The following is a 19778-nucleotide window of genomic DNA, read 5'->3' as shown; positions in this document are numbered from 1 at the left end:
CTTGTTCACAAGAACTACACTGCATATATCTCCTTACTGGGCCTCTGGACAATCTTCAGATAACTGAAGGTAACAGCTATGCCGCCCTGTAGTTCTCCAGGTCTATTGTCCTAGTGCCTTCTGCTGTTCATTATGTAATTTGGTTTCTAGACCCTTTGTAATCCTGGCTGCTCCCTTATGGCCATGTTTGTCAATGTTCTTTGTACACTGTGGTCCCAAGACTTAATTGTAGGGCCCTAAGAATGCTTTGACAGAGCAGAGAACAGGAGAGCTGCTGCCTCCTTCATTCTGGGCATATTCCTAGTTAAGCAGCATAAGGGTGCCTTGGCTTTTTTGTCAGTGTCCCTGCTGGCATATATTCCCTGGCAATTTGTGCTCAGCTGAGACCCCTAGATCTGTTTCACATGAACTGCTATTAAGCCACTCATTTTTCCATCCTATGCTTGGGTAGTTGGTTGGGTTTCATCATATAGTTTTCGTTCTTCATTTCAGCTTACTGGCTCATAGAATGTTAGAGCTAGAAGAACTGTAGAAACAAGCTTTATTCATTTTGGATCTTGCTTCTTCTGTCTTCCATGTTCACTGTCTTGTTCTCTCCCAGCTCCTACTAAACTTTTTGCTGTCCACAGTTTGTTTGGCAAGCAGATCTTCTGTATTTTCATCCAAATTATTCATGAAAATATTGACCAGAGCTGTGAAGCATATCCTAGACACTTTCCTCCAGTTGACCTCTGTCCATTTATCAGCATTTTCCCCCAAGCTGATTGTTCTGTTAGCTGCGAGTCTCTTACTTTGCTCTACTAGCTGGACTTGCAGTTTTCAGTTCATCCTTTATATTCCTTTTCAGTCAAGCATGGTGGGTGATCACTACCCACACAACATAGAGCAATACAGAAGTGATGAGAATCCTGAAAGACAAAAGTGCCAAGCATGGCAGACCGGCAAGGCACCTGGTGCCCAGGGGAGGATGTGATATGGGAGCTGTTTTCTGGTTTTTCATGAATTCTAGTTTCTGAGGTGAAAAAAAAATCTGAAAGTCCATTTAAATATGGTCTAGTTCTTATTGTTAGCGCCTAACATCATCATTTCAACTGTATAGTCTTGTGGAGAGATAGGTGGGATGTAGCTATTCTTTACTTTCCAGATCAGAGAGCTGGGATTGTCCCTCAGTAAATGTTTGCAATGAATCAATGAACAGGTTTCAGGCTAGTCTTCACTTTAGTTTTGTATTTGTAAAATCAGGGAAAGAAAGGTGAATGGCTTTCAGTTTCCCCCTTCAGCTGGCCAAATCCAAGCCCCCTCAGAAACAGCCAGTTGTCTCTTCCAGGCAGTCTTCGCTGATGGTTTCTGCTCACACTGCTACATCTTTCCTCTGAACTCTCATGTCAGTACTTGATGCTTTGCTGCTTCTACTCAGTGGCTGTTCAATTCATGTATTTGTCTCACCATCCTAAATCCTGGGAGTGAAGTTAGGGGCAAAGCTTCCCATTACTTTGTACCAGCATCAGGCACAAGCACTTGAGCAAGTTATTGAACTTAATTTGTCTGCGTGAAGTGTTGCCAGCAGATGGCACCAGAGTCCCTGACAGCGTTCTGAAAATCTTGGGTAACTCTCAGCAATTTACATATTGCCAAGCTTGCCACTAAAATGCCTTCCTTAATGAGGAAGCTTCAATTTACTTATTAAGCAGAATGCTAATAAATACTGCAGCAGAAATGAAGAAATTAACCAGGCAAAGTTGTAACTTACCAGTTTTCACATGGGAGGCTGTTCTGTTCACTGGCCCCTCTGTTTTGCCCCTTGTCAGGCCCTGCTTTCTAGGCCCTGAACAGAATCTGGCTTTCAAGCCTACCTAATGGAGTGTGTCTGGGTATCTGAAAGTGACCTCAAGTCCTTGGTTTGTGTTTTTAGATAATTTATTTTTCCTGGAAAGGACAAATTAAACATTATAAAGAAATTGCTGTAACCCTACCACATTTTTCCCCCTGGAGGTTTTGGTGATATTTTTAAAAATTGGAGTATGGTTGGCACACAGTTTTACATCAGTTTAGGTGTACAACATATTGACTCAAGTCTATATGTGATGCCATGCTTGCCACAAGTGTGAGCATAGCATCCATCTATGACCATACAGTATTACAATACCATTTACTGTATTCCTATGGTGTACCTTTTATCCCCATGACTTATTCATTCCATAACTGGAGTTCTGTATCTCCTACTCACTTTCATCCATTTGCTCATCCCCCTATCTCCTTCCCCCCTGGCAGCCTTCAGTTGGTTCTATTTATGGGTCTGTTTCTGCTTTTTTTTGTTTGTTCATGTATTTTGCTTTATTTTTTTATTCCACATATAAGTAAAATCATATGGTATTTGTCTTTCTTTGTCTGAATTCCCTTAGCATAATACCCTCTAGGTCTATCCATATTGTCACAAATGGCAAGATCTCCTCTTTCTATGGCTGAGTAATATTCCATTATATATATAAACCACATCTTCTTTATCCCTTCATCTACGAATGGACACTTGGGTTACTTCTATATCTTGGCAACTATAAATAACGCTGCAGTAAACGTAGGAGTGCATATGTCTTTTCAAATTAGTGTTTTGGTTTTCTTTGGGTAAATACCTAATAGTGGAATTACTGGCAGTTCTATTTTTAATTTTTTGAGGAACCTCCATACTGTTTTCCACAGTGGCTGTACCAATTTACATTCCACCAACAGTGCACAAAGGTTCCTTTTTCTTTATATCCTTGCCAACACTTCTCATTTCTTGTGTCTTTGACTTTAGCCATTCTGACAGGCATGTGATGATATCTCATTGTGGTTTTGACTTGCATTTATGATTAGTGACGTTGAGCACCTTTTCATGTATGTCTTCTTTGGAAAAATGTCTGTTCATGTCTTCTGCCCTTTTTTTAATTATTATGTTAATCATCATATATTACATCATTAGTTTTTGATGTAGTGTTCCATGATTCATTGTTTGCGTATAACACTCAGTGCTCCATGCAGAACGTGCCCTCCTTAATACCCATCACCAGGCTAACCCATCCCCCCACTCCCCTCCCCTCTAGAACCCTCAGTTTGTTTTTCAGAGTCCATAGTCTCTCAAGGTTCATCTCCCCCTCTGATTTCCCCCCCTTCATTCTTCCCCTCCTGCTATCTTCTTCTTCTTCTTCTTTTTTTTTTTTAACATATAATGTATTATTTGTTTCAGAGGTACAGGTCTGTGATTCAACAGTCTTACACAATTCACAGCGCTCACCATAACACCCCTCCCCAATGTCTATCACCCAGTCACCCCATCCCTCCCACCCCCACCACTCCAGCAACCCTCAGTTTGTTTCCTGAGATTAAGAATTCTTCATATCAGTGGGGTCATATGATACATGTCTTTCTGTTCTTCCCATTTTTAATCAGATTATTTGTTTTTTGGTGTTGAGTTGTAGAAGTGCTTTATGTATTTATGAATATTAACTCCTTATTGGATATATCATTTGCAAATATCTTCTCCCATTTAGTAGGCTGCCTTTTTATTTTGTTGATGGTTTTATTGCTCTACAGAAGCTCTTTTTTTTTTTCCATTTCATTTCATTTATTTATTTGAGAGAGAGAGAGAGCAAGAAGGGAGGGGAGCAGAGGGAGAGGGGCAGAGAGAGAATCTCCGGCAGAGACTCTGTGCTGAGTGCAGAACCTGATGTGGGGCTCGATCCCAGGACCCTGAGATCATGACCTGAGCTGACACCAACAGTTGGACACTTAATTGACTGAGCCACCAGGTGCCCCTCTACAGAAGCCTTTTATTTTGGTGTAGTCCAAATAGTTTAGTTTTGCTTGTTTCCCTTGGCTGAGGAGACATATCTAGAAAAACGCTGCTATAGCCAATGTCAAAGAAATTACTATGTTTTCTTTTAGGAGTTTTATGTAGGTCTTTAATCCATTTTGAGTTAATTTTTGTGTATAGTTTAAGTGGTCCAGTTTCATTCTTTTGCATGTAGCTGTCCAGTTTTCCCAATGCCAATTATTGAAGGGACAGTCTTCACTCCATTCTATATTCTTGCCTCCTTTGTTGTAGATTAATTGCCCATATAAACATGGGTTTATTTCTGAACTCTTAGTTATGTTCTGTTGATTTATGTGTCTACTGTGCTTACTTTGGCAGCACGTATACTAAAATTGGAATAATTTATGTGTCTGTTTTTATTCCAGTATCATACTGTTTTGATTATTATAGCTTTGTAGTATATCTTGAAACCTGGCATTATGAAGCCTCTAGCTTTGCTTTTCTTCCTCAAGATTGCTTTGACTCTTTGGGGTCTTGGCAGTTCCATACAAATTTTAGTAGTTTTGTGAGAAATGCTGTTGGTGTTTTGGTAGGGATTACATTGAATCTATAGATTGCTTTGGGTGATATGGACATTTTAATAATATTAATTCTTCCAATCCATGAGGATGGCATATCTTTCCTTTTGTGTCATCTGCAGTTTCTTTCATCAGTGTCTTACAGTTTTCAGAGTATGGGTCTTTCACCTCCTCAAGTTTATTCCTAGGTATTTTATTCTTTTTGGTACAATTGCAAATGGAATTTTTTCTTATTTTCTCTTTCTGCTACTTCTTTATTAGTGTATAGAAATGCAACAGATTTCTGTACATTAATTTTGTATCCTGAAACTTTACTGGGTGCATATATTCCTTCTGATAGGTTTTTGGTGAAAACTTTAGGGTTTTCTATATACTGGTATGTCATCTGCAGATAGTAATAAAGTTCTTCCTTACCAACTTGGATGCTTTGTTTCTTTTTCTTGCCTGCTTGCTGTGGCTAGGACTTCGAATACTATGTTGAATAAAAGTGGCAAGAGTGGACATTCTTGTCTTGTTCCTGATCGTGGAGGAAAAGTTTTTGGTTTTTCTCCTTTGAGTATGATGTTGACTATGGGTTTTTCACATATGGTCTTTATTATGTTGAGGTATATTTTCTCTACCCCTACTTTGTTGAGTTTGTATCATGAATGGATATTGCTTTGTCACATGCTTTTTCTGAATTTATTGAGATAATAGTATGATTTTTATCCTTCATTTTGTTAATGTGGAGTATGATTTGTGAATACTGAATCATCCTTTCAACCCCAGAATAAGTCCCACCAGCTCATGATGCACTATCCTTTTAATGTTTGTTGAATGTGGTTTGCTAATATTTTGTTGAGGGTTTTTACATCTATGTGTATGCCGGATATTGGCCTGTAGGTGTTTTGTTTGTTTGGTTGGTTTTTTGTTTTTTGTAGTGTCTTTGTGTGGTTTTGTATCAGGGTAATGCTGGCCTCATAGAATGTATTTGGAAGCTTTCCTTTTCTTCTTTTTCAAATAGTTTGTGGAGAATAGGTATTAACTCTTTAAATAGTAGGACTCACCTGTGAAGCCTTCTGGTCCTGGACTTTTGTTTGTTGGGACGTTTTTGATTACTGATTCAATTTCATTACTAGTAATCTGTCTGCTCAGGTTTTCTGTTTCTACCAGATTGAGTTTTGAAAGATTGTATGTTTCTAGGAATTTATCTACTTCTTCTAGGTTGTCCAGTTTTTTGGTATATAATTTTTTGTAGTGGTCTCTTAGAGTTCTTTGTATTTCTGGGGTGTTGATTGTTACTTCTTTCTTCGTTTCTAATTTTATTTGGGTCCTCTTTTTCTCTTCTTGTGTCTGGCTAAAGGTTTATCAATTTTCTTTATCTTTTCAAACAACCAGCTCTTGGTTTCATTGATCTTTTGTGGGGTTTTTTTTTTTTTTTTTGGTCTCTATTTCATTATAACCCCACCACTTTCAATATGTTGATTATTTTGGTTGCCTCATTGCAGTCTTTGCTCCCTTATTACATTTGACTTTATGCAATTTTGATCACATGAAGACCTAGTGAGAGCTCTCATTTACTGAATGCTTACTATGAATTATGCACTCTGCTTGTTTTTTTTTTTTTTAAGATTTTATTTATTTGACAGAGAGAGAGATAGTGAGAGCAGGAACACAAGCAGTGGGAGTGGGAGAGGGAGAAGCAGGCTTCCCGCTGAGCAGGGAGCCTGATGTGGGGCTCAATCCCAGGACCCCGGGATCATGACCTGGGCCGGAGGCAGACACTAAACGACTGAGCCACCCAGGCACCCCTCTGCTTGTTTTTTTTTATATAAAAGAACTAGTATATTGAATATTTACATTATATTTATTACATTATTTATATTAAATGCTTACGTTTTTAGCATTGTTCCAAGAGCTTTCCATGCATTAATTCACTTTATCTATACAATCTTTTTTTTTTTTTAAAGATTTTATTTATTTATTTGACAGAGAGGGAACACAAGTAGGCAGAGTGACAGGCAGAGAGAGAGGGAGAAGCAGGCTCCCCACGGGGAGCCCGATGCGGGGCTGGATCCCACGACCCTGGGATCATGACCTGAGCCAAAGGCAGACGCTTAACCAGCTGAGCCACCCAGGCGCCCCTCTATACAATCTTTTGAAAGTAGATACTGTTAATCCCATTTTACAGTTCAGAAAACTTAGGTTTATCAGGGTTAAATGACTTACCTAAGATAATACAGTAAATAGCTATATTGGGATTCATATCTAGATCTCTTTAATTCTAAAATCTCCAGTCATTTCACTGTATCATTCTACTTTATTTATTCATTCTTTAATGATTTCTATTTGAACTTCTAAAAAACATCTAAAGAGGGGTGCCTGTCTGGCTCAGTTGGTTTGTGGGTTTGAGCCCCATATTGGGTATAGAAATTACTTAAAAATAAAATCTCTAGGGGCTCCTGGGTGGCTCAGTTGGTTAAGCGTCCCAACTCTTGATGTCAGCTAAGAGTCCAGTATTGATCTCAGGGTTGTGAGGTCAAGCCCCATCTTGGGCTCCATGCTGGGTGTGGAGCCTACCTTAAAAAAAAAACCAACTTTAAAACAAAAAAATTTTTTAAAGCATCTAAAGATTAATAGAATCATTAAAGTTTGGGTTTGAGGGACGCCTGGGTGGCTCAGTCGGTTAAGCAGCTGCCTTCGGCCTGGGTCATGATCCCAGGGTCCTGGGATCAAGTCCCACATCGGGCTCCTTGCTCAGCAGGGAGCCTGCCTCTCTCTCTCTCTCCCTCTGCTTGTGCTCTCCCTGTCAAATAAATAAAATCTTTAAAAAAAAAATAAAGTTTGGGTTTGATTTCTATTTTTCTCCTGCCGCTGGACTGTTAGCCCCTTGAGGACAGGGGTCCTAACTAGGGGGTCATGTTTATTTCTGCATTCTTCTTTCCATTAAATGCAAAATAAATACTCGATGTACCAGTGAATGAACACTGCCTTCGCTCTCCCAGGAAATCTGAGATACAAGGCTGCTTAATAGAACCTTAGCATGTTAGAACTTTAAAGGGGCTTGAAAAATCAAGTCAAACCTGTCCCTCAAGGAGGAAGGACCTCCTTAGGGTGACCCAGTGAGTTGGAAGCACACAGAACTAGAATCTAGGTCTTTTGGTCTTCTACTTAGCCATCTGGTTTGAAAGAACCTAACCCTGTCCCTAAATTGCTCCCTCTTTCCCTACTTTCCTTCTTCCTTTTCTTTCCTTTTTCTCTTTCTTTCATGATGTGAGTTGAGTAGCTTTATACACTTAAAGTTTTAAGCCTCAGAGTTAACAAAGCAAGGCAAGACTTTTTTCATTCCTTTTACACTGATTTCTACTCCTGATTATGCCTTTATTCAACCCGGAATAGAATCCAGGTCCTTTGCCTCTCTCCGCACCCAAAGTATGCAGAGCTACAGCTCATGTAGAGAAAATTATCTTCACTAGATTCCTTCTTAGAACATGCTATTGATGATTGGTGAGGAGTGGGAAAAAGGCTGGTAGGGGACAGGCTGGTTTTTTGTTCTGTTTTGGGTTTTTTTTGGTTTTTTGGGTTTTTTGCAATAGCCAGGTTTTTGGAGGAATTCCTATTTTTTTTTTTTTTCTCAGAGAAGACAAATGTAACCAGACTCTGTAATTTAATTCTTCTGTAGTCTCTGGTCCTGCTGTTTTGTAAGCAAATGATGTGAAGGCTAAAGACCCTGCAGCTCTTCTTTCCACATCTCACCACCATTTATTTACTCCCTTTGAATATCATGATTCCAGTTGTCTTACTCCCTAGTTAAAAGTATTTTTTTTTTTAAGATTTTATTTATTTGACAGAGAGAGAGACAGCGAGAGAGGGAACACAAGCAGAGGGAGTGGGAGAGGGAGAAGCAGGCTTCCCACCGAGCAGGGAGCCCGATGTGGGGCTTGATCCCAGGACCCTGGGATCATGACCTGAGCCGAAGGCAGACACTTAACAACTGAGCCACCCAGGCACCCCTAAAGTATTTTTTTTTAAGATTTTTAAAAAATTTATTTACTGAGAGAGTGCACGCACGGGGGAGGGGCAGAGGGAGAGAGAGAATCCCAAGCAGACTCCCCCACTGAGCACAGAGCCCAACATGGGCCTTGATCTCACAACCCCGAGACCTCATGACCTGAGCCTAAATCAAGAGATGGACACTTAACCAACTGAGCCACCCAGGCGCCCCTCTTATCCCCTAGCTTAAATAATATATGGTTTGTTACGATGTCCTTTCCTGGTCTCCTCCCATTATCTCATAGAATGTTACCTGGAGTGTTATTTGGGTAGCCATTTGTTAATACGTCCCAGTGCTCCCACACTTTTCATATAAGGCCAGACTGTTTTAGGATGTTTCATTCGGAGAGTTGGTTGGGAGTTCCTGTACAGTGGAATGGATAGTGAGACTACATTGTTCACTGACCATTAGCCTGCACCAGTGAGCACACAGAACCGTAAGCTCTAAAGCAAAGTGGGATCTGCTCACCATTCTCCTCTCAGTGTTTCTCTTTTTTTTTCTCCTATGTAAAATAACACTAAAACACTAAGGCTTTTTCTTGCCACAGAGCAGTCTGTTAGAAGCTACAGGAGACAACTAAATGCTAAAAAGATGCTCTAAGGTACACTGTCCAATATGGGAGCCACCATTACCATATGGCTATTGAGCACTTGAAATGTGACTAGTCTCTCTTGAGGTATGCCATAAATATAAGGTACACATCAGATTTCAAAGCCTCAGTACAAAAAAAAGTAAAAGATTTCATAAATAATTTTAATATGAAGTAAATGTTGGAACGATAATATTTTGGATGTATTGGATAAAATAAAATATATTATTTAAATTAATATCATCTGGGGGCACCTGGGTGGCTCAGTCGGTTGAGCATCTGACTCTTGATTTCGGCTCAGGTCATGATCTCGGGGTCGTGAGCTCGAGCCCCACGTCAGGGTCCGTGCTCAGCACAGAGTCTGCTTCTTCCTCTCCCTCTCCCTCTCCCTCTGCCCTTCCCCCTGTTCGCTTGCTCTCCCTCTCAAATAAATAAAATCTTTAAAAATAACACCAGTGGGGGCGCCTGGGTGGCTCAGTCGTTAAGCGTCTGCCTTCAGCGCAGGTCATGATCCCAGGGTCCTGGGATCGAGCCCCGCATCGGGCTCCCCGCTCGGCGGGGAGCCTGCTTCTCCCTCTCTCACTCCCCCCTGCTTGTGTTCCCTCTCTCGCTGTGTCTCTCTCTGTCAAATAAATAAATAAAATCTTAAAAAAAAAAAATAATAACACCAATGTTTCTTTTTCCTTTTTTAAATGTCACTACTAGATAACTTAAAATTACGTATGTGACTACCATTATGTTTTGATTAGGTAGCACTGGTCTAGAAATCCCCAAGTAAATACTTTCTCAAAAGTTTTTTCCACTATGGAACTTTAGGAAACTATCATTTTCCTCTCTATAACTCGTCCCTGCACGTTCTTTCATTTTATTTGATGATATCAGGAAGAAAGGCTCCATTAAGTACTAATTACCTTTTTTTTTTTTAAACACCTGCTACTCACCTGAGCAGAGTGACATCTAGTGAAAGCAGGGTGGTTGGTGGAGGCAGTTAGGAGGCATCAGGGAGTGGAAGACTGGTGATCAGTCCAGACTTCTGATTCAGAATCATTGTATACATTTGGAACTCTTCAGCTGACAAGCCCAAGTTCTGAGATACCCCTTACAGCAGAAACGTGCCTCTGTTTTGGGTTCTAGTTTTGCTTTCTTCTCATGTATCTGAGTTCACTGAGGCTCTGTCGTGTGCTAGGCCGTTTCCTAGCACATGGGAAACAGAGGGATATGGCCTAGTCACTGCTCTCAAGGAGCTTATACTCAGATAATGAATTTGAAGCAGTCGAGATGAGCATGTAATGACGGTAGAAAAGAAGGTGCCTTTGGAGCGCTAGAAAGTTACGACATCCTGCCCGGAAAGGAGATCGAAGGCTTCGTGTATCTTGGCTGTGATGTGACCAGGCAGAAGGGCAGGTGGAAAGGATGTTTTAGCCTGAGGGGGACAATCTAACGGCATGGGAAGTAGTAGAAGGTCACTCTTGAAATAGTAGTTTCGGGCCACATTGTGGAGGATTTGACTGCCTAAGGATTTGGGTGTTATCCTGTATGCAGGGGACCATTAGAAGGTTGTAAGCAGGGGAATGACATGTTCAAGACTGTATGTGAGAGATACCATTCCAGTGCTCCTGGGAAGGATAGATTGGAGAGGGGGTTGCTGAATGCAGGGAGCTTTAACAAAGAGGTCACTATAGTGAGCCAGGCAAGGGATAGCCAGGGCTCACATGGAAAGGAAAGAACGTATGCAACAGGTAGGTGAGGAATGAAAGAGAGATGTCAGGCATGGTCCTAAGTTTCTAAGTTAGACCGCCAGGAGGGGCCTCTCTCCAACATGGGAACTACAGGAGAAGATCAGGCTAAAATGGAACACACAACATACACTCTGGACTTGCAGATAGAGCACAGAGGGAGCTGGCTAGAGCTGAAGTGCTTGTGTTTGTGTTTCAGATGGTGACCCTCTTTCAGATGTGGGTTGTTCCCCTCTATTTCACAGTGAAGCTGCATTGGTGGAGGTTCCTAGTGATCTGGATCTTGTTCTCTGCTGTCACCGCTTTTGTCACCTTCCGAGCCACCCGAAAACCACTAGTACAGACAACCCCAAGGTGAGAGTTTAGGTGGCGGGGAAGAGCTAGGTTTCCTGAAGGGAACGGGTTGAAATGCATGGGATTGGGGTAGGTTTAGGCTGAAAAAGTTGTAATTTTTGTTTGCCAAAGTTATTTGGCATGGGCCCCCACCAAAACAAGCTGATTGGGAGAACTACCCGCCCCCCCCCCCCATTCACAGATTAAAAACCCCAAAATATTTCCCTATAGCTTACCGTAGAGTTTATATCAAGGTCTATGTATATTTAAATCAACCAAATAAGTAAGCAAATTCTGGGGATCATTGTGGTCTCATTTTAAATGTTATTTTGTGAACCCTTCTCTGATCTCTAAACTAGGTTTTCTGTTATATTCTTTCATAGGCCCTATAGTTTTCCATCATAGAACATAACACAAAATCTTGAGTGTCTATCTCCCCCACTAAACTATAACTGTGAGATCAGGAACCACATGTATTTTGTTTGTCCCTGTATATCCAGGCCCTACCACAGGGCCCGGCACATAGTAGCCCACTCTGTGAATTTTTGTTGAATGAATGAATCTCAGCAAATTTGCAATTTTTCAACAAACAATACTTCTTTGGTCACAAAACAGCCCCTGCCTGTATTATTCTTTGTATTTTATCCAAATGCATTTCTAGTTTGATCCTCCCAACCAGCTTGTGAGGTCATTTCATATCTGTACTTGACAGAAAGAGATTTTCTCATTCATTCATTCATTCAACAAGCACCTGCTATGTGTCAGGCCCTGTGCTGAGCGCTGGGGATACAGAGCTGGATAAGACATGGTCCCTGCCCTCAAGGAATGCTCGGTTTAATGGAGGAGATGGACCAGAAAGCAGCTGTTTCAGTGCAGTTGGTAAGTGCTGTGAGAGACATGTGTACAGGTCCAGGAGAGCCTAGCAGAGGAACTAGCCAGCCTCAAAGTTGTAACTATCAGAACCAGAGGCTTCCAAGTTGCAAGTTGCTCTTTTTCCCATGCATTTTATGTTCCGCTTCACTGTAAGGTTTTACTTTGGCCTTCTGAGTTTCCTTGTACATGGTAAAATTTATCTTCAAGGTGAAGTCGATGACTTGGAAGTTCCTCCCTGGCTGTGGTAGTTTACATTAAGGGCCATGATAGAAGATAGAGACTCTGGAGCCAGATGGATGTGGATTGGAAACTCAGCCCTGCCACTTAATTACATGACCTGTATGGCTTCACCTTTCTGAGCCTTGAATTTTTTATCCCTAGAAATGTGACAATGATTGCTCCCTCATAAAGGGTGCTGTGAAGAAACGGTGTAAAAATATACTTTAAGTGTCAGTAAGTAACAACCAGTATCAACTTGTAGGTAAAGTGACTGAAAATGTATCTATGACATGGGAGGTTTTTGATGATAATAACTAACATTTGATAGTGCTTTATAATTTCAAAGCACTTTCATAAACATCCATGCTTATTCATGTAGCGTTTATTGAGCATGTATTATATACACCAGGAAATGGGCTCTGTACGATCCATTGAGGAAGGTATCATGGTTTCCTCATTTTACAAATAAGTAAACTTGTCTTAGAGTGGTGATTTGATTTACCTGGGATTACCCAGCTAATAAAACTCATTTAATCCAGATTTTGCCTAAAATTCCACATCCTTTCCACTGTCTCACTCCTATCTGATGAGTGCAAACCCTGGATAATGGAGCTTTGTGTGGTTTCTGAGGGCAGGCACTACAAAATGTTTGGGGCCTTTTCCTTGCCTGAGAACCCATTACCACTTGCTTAGCCACAGCACGGAGGCACAGGGAGGGACCTTGAGCTTCCTCCCTGTGGCCTATCAAGGTTGGTGGTAACTTGGTCTCAGGAGCCAGACAGGCTTGAGCTGTTTATTCAAGTGAATTCCTCAGTTTGCTCTCACCATCCTGGTTTCACACTGCTTTTCATTGAATTTGAGAGAGCATTGCTCCTCCTTCAAGAGCATTCTGTGAACCCCACCCCACCACCACCACCATCCCACACATACATCCATTCAAAGGTATTCTTTGAGTACCTCTTTTCTTATCCCTTCTTCTCCAGAAAGAAAATCATTTCAGAAGCAAATTCATTAGACACCATTTCATTATAAGCCTGTAGATAGGAGCAAAGCAGTATTCAGGTTGACCATTCCCAGTAGGAAAAGCTTGGAGGTGCCTTGCTGGCTCAGTCGGAAGAGCATGCACCTCTTGATCTCAGGAGCTTGAACTCGTGAGTTCGAGCCCCATGTTGGGTATAATGATGACTTAAATAAATAAATATTTAAAAAAAAAAAAAAGGGAAAAGCCCATAGCTGATTCTCTTTTTCATCTTCCCTTGAATTCTCTTTCCTGACAAGAACAGCTGGCCTTCCCCACCTCTTCCCATCTGAACATAGCTGTAGTTACTAGTTTTCACTTCCTTATCCAGCTAATCTGAATTTGAGAGGGCATAGCTGTCTGATGTCAGCTCTGCTTTTTGTTTGTTTGAAGCTGAAACCTTTTAGAAGGCTCCCTTTTCTTCCCTTGGTCTGGGACCAGGAAAATAGCACTAGCTCCCTGGTATGCAGGGGTATTTCTGCAATTAAGAGAGTGACCAGGTCTGTAACAGTAACTGAAGTTGCTTCGTAAGTCTTAGACAAATAACCTAATGTCCCCTTTGATGTAAGAATAAGAGATTCTGGTAATCCAGAGGCCCCTAGGCAAGTTTCCATGTCAGCTATGCTAATTTTCTCTCCTTTCTCCAGGTTGGTTTATAAGTGGTTCCTGTTGATCTATAAAATCAGCTATGCCACTGGCATTGTTGGCTACATGGCTGTCATGTTTACCCTCTTTGGTCTCAATTTATTATTCAAGTAAGTACTCTTTGCTTTTGTTTTTGTTTTTGTTTGGGGAGGAGGGGCTGGTAAGATGTACCTTTCCTCCACAAGCCAAGTCCTGAATATTAACAAGGGGGCCATGGCACCCAGGATAGGAGACTTGGGCTTTGGGGAATGGGAAGGTGGGCCCTCCATGATTTGTGCTGGCAAAGAGGAAGGGATGTCTGGATATAGAGTTAGAGTCCCATCATTGGTTATGTTTTCCAAGAACCTATATTTTAATGGAAAAGTATCACAACAGTAAGCATAATAATGATTATGGCCAGTTATCCATCACCCTATCAGAGTCATTTTCCTTGTCCATGTGTTCACTGTTTATTGCAATGACTCTACCTGAGTGGTCTTATGTTTAGGGAGACTAGGGGTTGGCAAACTGTCCCGTGGACCAAATTGGCCTTTGTCCTGTTTTTACAAGATAAAAAAAGCTTTTACTGGAACATCATCACACTCATTTGTTTATGCATTGTTTATGCTGTTTTTGCAGTATAACAATAGCAGAGTTGAATATTTGTGGCAGAGACTATTTGGGCCACAAAACTCAAAATACTATCTGGCCCTTTCCACAAAAAGTTTGCCAGCCCCTGAACTAGACAGTCAGACTCATGTGACACAGTTGGCCACACCTGGCAACAAGTGCACCTGGAAGTGTACAGGGCAGGAAACAGAGTGGTATCCGTAGGAGCCCTCAGAGCAGTTCCAGGGCTGAGATGTGAGGGGGTGAGACCACACAGATGGGTGGCCTGGAAGCTTTCCCCCTCCTGGGAACACATCCAGTTTTAAGAATCTCCCAGTTCAGATGCACATGCGTCATGTTTAACACATTGTTGCTTTGTAACGTAGCTGGCATTCCGAAACCGTTTTTTAGAAAGTTAACCCGTGGACATTTAACTCCTGCTCTATTGTTGGGCACTTAGGGTGTTTTTCGATATTGTGCTATCACAGATAATATTAGCTTTGTTGCTTCTAAGGATACGTTACCAGGAGTCGGATTCTGACTATTGCTTCATATTGTCATAAAATTTCAAAAAGATTCCTATCGGGCGCCTGGGTGGCTCAGTCAGTTAAGTGTCTGCCTTCAGCTCAGGTCATGATCCCGGGGTCCTGGGATCAAGTCCCGTATCGGGCTCCCTGCTCAGCAGGGAGTCTGCTTCTCTCTCTCCCTCTACCCCTCCCCCCTGCTTGTGCTCGCTCTCTCATGCTCTCTCTCAAATAAATAATTAAAAAAAAAAAAAAAAAAGATTCGTATCAGCGTACAGGTTCCCCTGCTCCCAGTTGAGGCAGAAGCCAAGAAAGCCAAGAAATCCTGGACTCTGAGACTGTAGGGTATAGTGAGTCAGCAGGACAGATGAGAATGGAAATGTGGTCTCCTGGCTGAGGTGATGGGGACTGTGGACTGTGGATCATGAGGAATCCTGAGCCTAGGTCCGGGCACTTGAAGCTAGAGATTTAGGATTCAGGTTTAAAGTCAGGACCACTGGCCTCTTTCCCAAATCTAGTGCACTGGAGGCAGGAGTCTCTTTGAAACTGAAAGGAGTAAGTCCTTACTTTATATAGTGAGAGCATACCCATGGAATTCTTTTTTCCAGGAAAAAGCATAAACAGTCTCCACCAAGGTTTATAGGAATTCATCAGTATAGAGTCTAGCAAGTCCCATCAAAGAAAGCCAAGCTATTTCCAGATAGCTTCCTAATCTGTGTGGTTAAAAAAATAAAAATCCAGATTCTGCGTTGCAGGGTGCCTGAGTGGCTCAGGTTTTGATCTCAGAGTTGTGAGTTCAAGCCCCACATTGGGCTCCATGCTGGGCATGGAGCCTATTTTAAAAAAAGAAAAAGGAAAAGAAAAAGATTCTACATTGTATTAAAGATGGTTATTCTCTAATTACAGTTTGTTTTTACTTGCATAAGCTATACAAGGAGGAAGACAGAATTGAGAATCTTGACCATTTTTATGCTATTAATCAGGTTAATTGGTATAATATTATGATGTCTAGTGGGTTAAATATTATAAGATTGATGAATACACTCAACTTTTTAAGATAAATATAATTTACAACTTTAAGTAAACAGGTACAGTCCCTGGTACAAATTTTTGACCAAGGTTGTTTAATAAACATTCGAAGACTGAAGTTTGCAAATTATTGGTCCTTGGAATTATTAAAACAAGCCTCCTAATGTATAGGCAAGATCTTTGTCCTTCTTAGTAAGTAGACTTGGACCCCCAATTTTTTTTTTAAAGATTTTATTTATTTGAGAGAGAGAGCGAGCATGAGTTGGGGGACAGAGGGAGAGGGAGAAGCAGACTCCATGCTGAGCAGGGAGCCCAATGTGGGGCTTAGTCCCAGGACTGTGAGATCATGACCTGAGCCAAAGGCAGACGCTTAACCAACTGAGCCACCCAGGCATCCCCCATTTTTTAAAATCTATTTATTTGAGAGAGCACGAGTGGGGGGCTTGGGGATGGGGCAGAGGAAGAGGGAGAGAGAGGAAGAATCATTAAGCAGACCCCCTGCTGAGCACAGAGCCCGATGCAGGACACGATACCAGGACCCCGAGATCATGACCTGGCCACTTAACCGGGTGAACCACCCAGGTACCCCTGGACCGAAATTTAACTTTGATGACATGATACAGAATATGTATAGATACAGCTTAAAATTTTATGGTAACTGGTATGTATATATTTGCTAAGTGACTAATTTTATCTTTTATTTTTAAGCTGTGGCTGGCAAACTTTTTCTGTAAAGAGCCAAATAATATTTTAGGCTTTGTGGACAAAAGGCAAAGTCTATAACAAGAGGGGAAACTCTTTCTTTGCCTCACCTTGTTTGATGGATGGGCTCTCTCAGGTGGGAGGCATACTTTGTGCCCACTTGCCATCAGATGAGACATCCTCAGAAGGAGGGGCCTAACAAGGGGGTTGTGTGACCACTGGGATCATTTTCACTTTCTGTTCCAGTGACAACCCAGATCTTGGTGTGCCCTTGCCCTGCCATTTCAACTTGGGCAGCTGGCTGGAGGTGAGGCAACTTGGTGAGTTGCCAACTTCCAGACTGAAATTCCACTGGTTGGTGTCCAGTGATTGCCAACAGTGGAGTCTCCAACACATAGGTGCCAACCAGAGTGGGCCCTAGACAGCTGCAAGGCATGGTTGCCAGTTGGTGGAGGCACGCATTGGGGACAGAGTGGGGAAGAGGGGTGGTAGGCAACACCCTGGCTTGATCTTTGTAGCTCACAGTGCTAGCCTGTTCAGATGGTGCCAACAGGCCATATAAAAAACAGGTTTAAGATCTGGTCTTATTTTGCCAGCACTTGATTTAGCCGTTAAAGCTTCCAACTTCAGGTGCCTCCTTATGTGTCCCAGAGTAGTGATCCAAAGCAGTTGTGTCTTAGGGCAGGCCTTACAGGCCATGCTGCTTTCCTTACAGGATCAAACCAGAAGACGCCATGGACTTTGGCATTTCTCTCCTCTTTTATGGCCTCTATTATGGAGTTCTTGAGCGAGACTTTGCAGAAATGTGTGCAGACTACATGGCATCTACCATAGGGGTAAGTTCACCTGGGCTTTCACTACTGCCTCATGCCACTTCCAGAGAGGTCAGTATAGCATCACTGGCTTGATGGAAGAGCTAAGCCATAAAAAAAATCCTTCAAGATATCAGTGGTATGTATGGAGATTTCTTCCTTAAAATTTGGAAAACCAGATCTCAGATGTACCCTGGAATTTTTAACTTTAGGGCCATTGTAGGAAAGAACCACTTTATCATTCAGGAAGTTAACATTCATTCAGTAGATAATATTTAATGCCTCCTATGTGCCTGGGCACTGGGCTTGTGCTGGAATTACAAAGGTGTACATGGTCCTTGCCCAGATGGAGTTTACACCCTAGTGACAGAGATGGATATTAAAGTAATAAATACACAAATAAATATAAAATATAACTTTTATAAATACTATGAAGGAAAGGTTCACAGTGCTATGAACAAATGCAGTAATGGCATTTGACCTCATCTGGGGGCCTAGAGATGGCTTCCCCAAAGAAGTGACTGTTGAGCTGATGCGTAGGAGTTAACTAGACGAAGTGGGAAGTGATGTGGGCGGCAGATAGAGCAAACTACGTGTGTAGATAAGAGTCCTGTAGTGAGAGAAAGGGTGGCCATTTGGAGGAACTAAGGCTAGTGTGGTTGTAGGGCTGAGAATGTACTGGAAGTGTCTGGAGAAATAGAGGCTAGACTAGAAAAAAACCTTGAAAGCCAAAGGAAAGATTGTGGTTTTTATGCTAAAAACCCTGGGAGGCTAAGATCGAAAATGACATCTTTCAGATTTGCACTTTAAAAAGATCATTTTGGCTGCTGGATTGAAACAGATTGGAGAGGGGTCCACCGCTTAGAGTGGACCCCTGAAGACTAAGAGGCAGTTATAGTAGTCTGGGCAAGATGAAGGTAGCTTGGGTTAGGGGACAGATGGTGCGAAGGGAGAGAGGCAAGCTATTGGAGAAGTATTTTGGAGGTACATTTGCTAGGACTTGGATAGGACTTGACTATAGATTGGTTCTGAAGATTGAAGGAAAGAATTTGAAGGAAAGTACGTATCAAAGCTGACATGTCTAACTCGAGCCACTCCTTGGCTGGTATACTTTCACTGAGATAGGAAATGCTATAAGGTGGAGACCAGGGAGGGATTCTTCAAGCTCACAATATGGGTAAAGTAACAGCCAGTCTTAAGAAACCCAAGTCAATACTCCTATTTCTTTTTTTCAAAATGGAAATGTGTCTTTGTTGTTTTGCTGCTTATAAAAGTAATGCATGCTCTCTATAATTATGTGAACAACACAGAAGTACTCCTCAGTGTCAGCGCATTAGAAGACCCCACCCCAAGAAGGAGTATTTCCAAGTTCAACGAACGTTTCTCCAGTTCTCTGCTGAAATGTGTGTGGCTCTGTCTGATGCAAGAGGTCTGAAAGGCCTTCAGAAGTTCTTGCAACATGAGGTTTAGCAGTTTGGAGAGAAACCTTAGGAGAATGTCAGGGAAGTAGGTTCTCTTGGGGCAGCCAGATACCAGTCCTGGCTTTTAGGCAGCAGATACCAGTGGAGACCAACTTCGAGGCACAGGAAAGGATTGGCGCTGACTTTGTATGAGGAGACTTGAACTTTGGAGAGTTCAAGGTAGTTTTGCAGGTGGGAAGATACTTGCTGTGCACATTTTTACAACAGTGCTATGCGGTCTCGTTTGTGCCATGGACTGGTGGGCTTTGGGCAGTTCAGGTTAAGCAGAATCCTCAGCCATCACCTTTGGTAACTTTCATCTAGTGCAGTTGTAGATCTAGGACTTTGTTTCCCAGTGTCATGGGACTATTTTTATGTCTTCTGTAATGGATTAAAAGGAAAACAAAGTGTATTGGGTCGCTTTATGGACAGCCCATTAGATTCTTGTTTGAAAACTGTCTTGTGTTTTAGCCACATTTCATGATCTCTTATCTATTGGTATAGACTTCAGCTTTTCCTTTAACCACTTCACTGCCCAGAAGAGATTTCCAGATACTCGATTGTCTGATTATTATCTTCATTTTCAACAACAACTTTTCTTGAAGTCTGCTTCTTTGGCATGCTCAGCTTTTCAAAATGATTCTTGCCAGTATCCTGCCGTTTACCCTCTTATAATTTCTTTTTCTTCTCATTCTGTTTTTAAGGGGCCACTTTTCTGATTTTCCCAGGCTGTTGCCAGTTTTATCTCAGGGTTATTATCAGCTGCCAATTTAAGTGTAGCCTTAATTCCCTCAGGTGGGTCATTAATAACCAATGTACAGAACCCACTTCAGTCCAAATGGAACTGAG

At 41.8% G+C, this 19778-nt stretch overlaps 1 protein-coding gene across 4 annotated transcripts in view; it reads left to right on the top strand.

The window, feature by feature from the left end:
• The window catches only part of RNF121 (ring finger protein 121), an 82718-nt gene that overhangs the window by 50278 nt on the left and 12662 nt on the right, over positions 1-19778 (top strand). For all 4 annotated transcript variants that reach the window (XM_054512102.2, XM_064576991.1, XM_045894339.3 and 1 more), the window contains exons 4-6: positions 10926-11080; positions 13817-13924; positions 17373-17493. In XM_054512102.2, coding sequence (XP_054368077.2) covers positions 10926-11080; positions 13817-13924; positions 17373-17493 — 384 coding nt within the window. The remainder of the gene's footprint in view (positions 1-10925; positions 11081-13816; positions 13925-17372; positions 17494-19778) is intronic.

This window comes from Mirounga angustirostris, unplaced genomic scaffold (genome assembly GCF_029215605.1).
Source record: "Mirounga angustirostris isolate CCGP_5_RB_7025 unplaced genomic scaffold, mMirAng1.0.hap1 SCAF_13, whole genome shotgun sequence".
In the NCBI taxonomy this organism is placed as follows: Eukaryota; Metazoa; Chordata; class Mammalia; order Carnivora; family Phocidae; genus Mirounga; species Mirounga angustirostris.
Note: the sequence above shows the minus strand (reverse complement) of the source record. Positions and strands in the feature narration are given on the sequence as shown.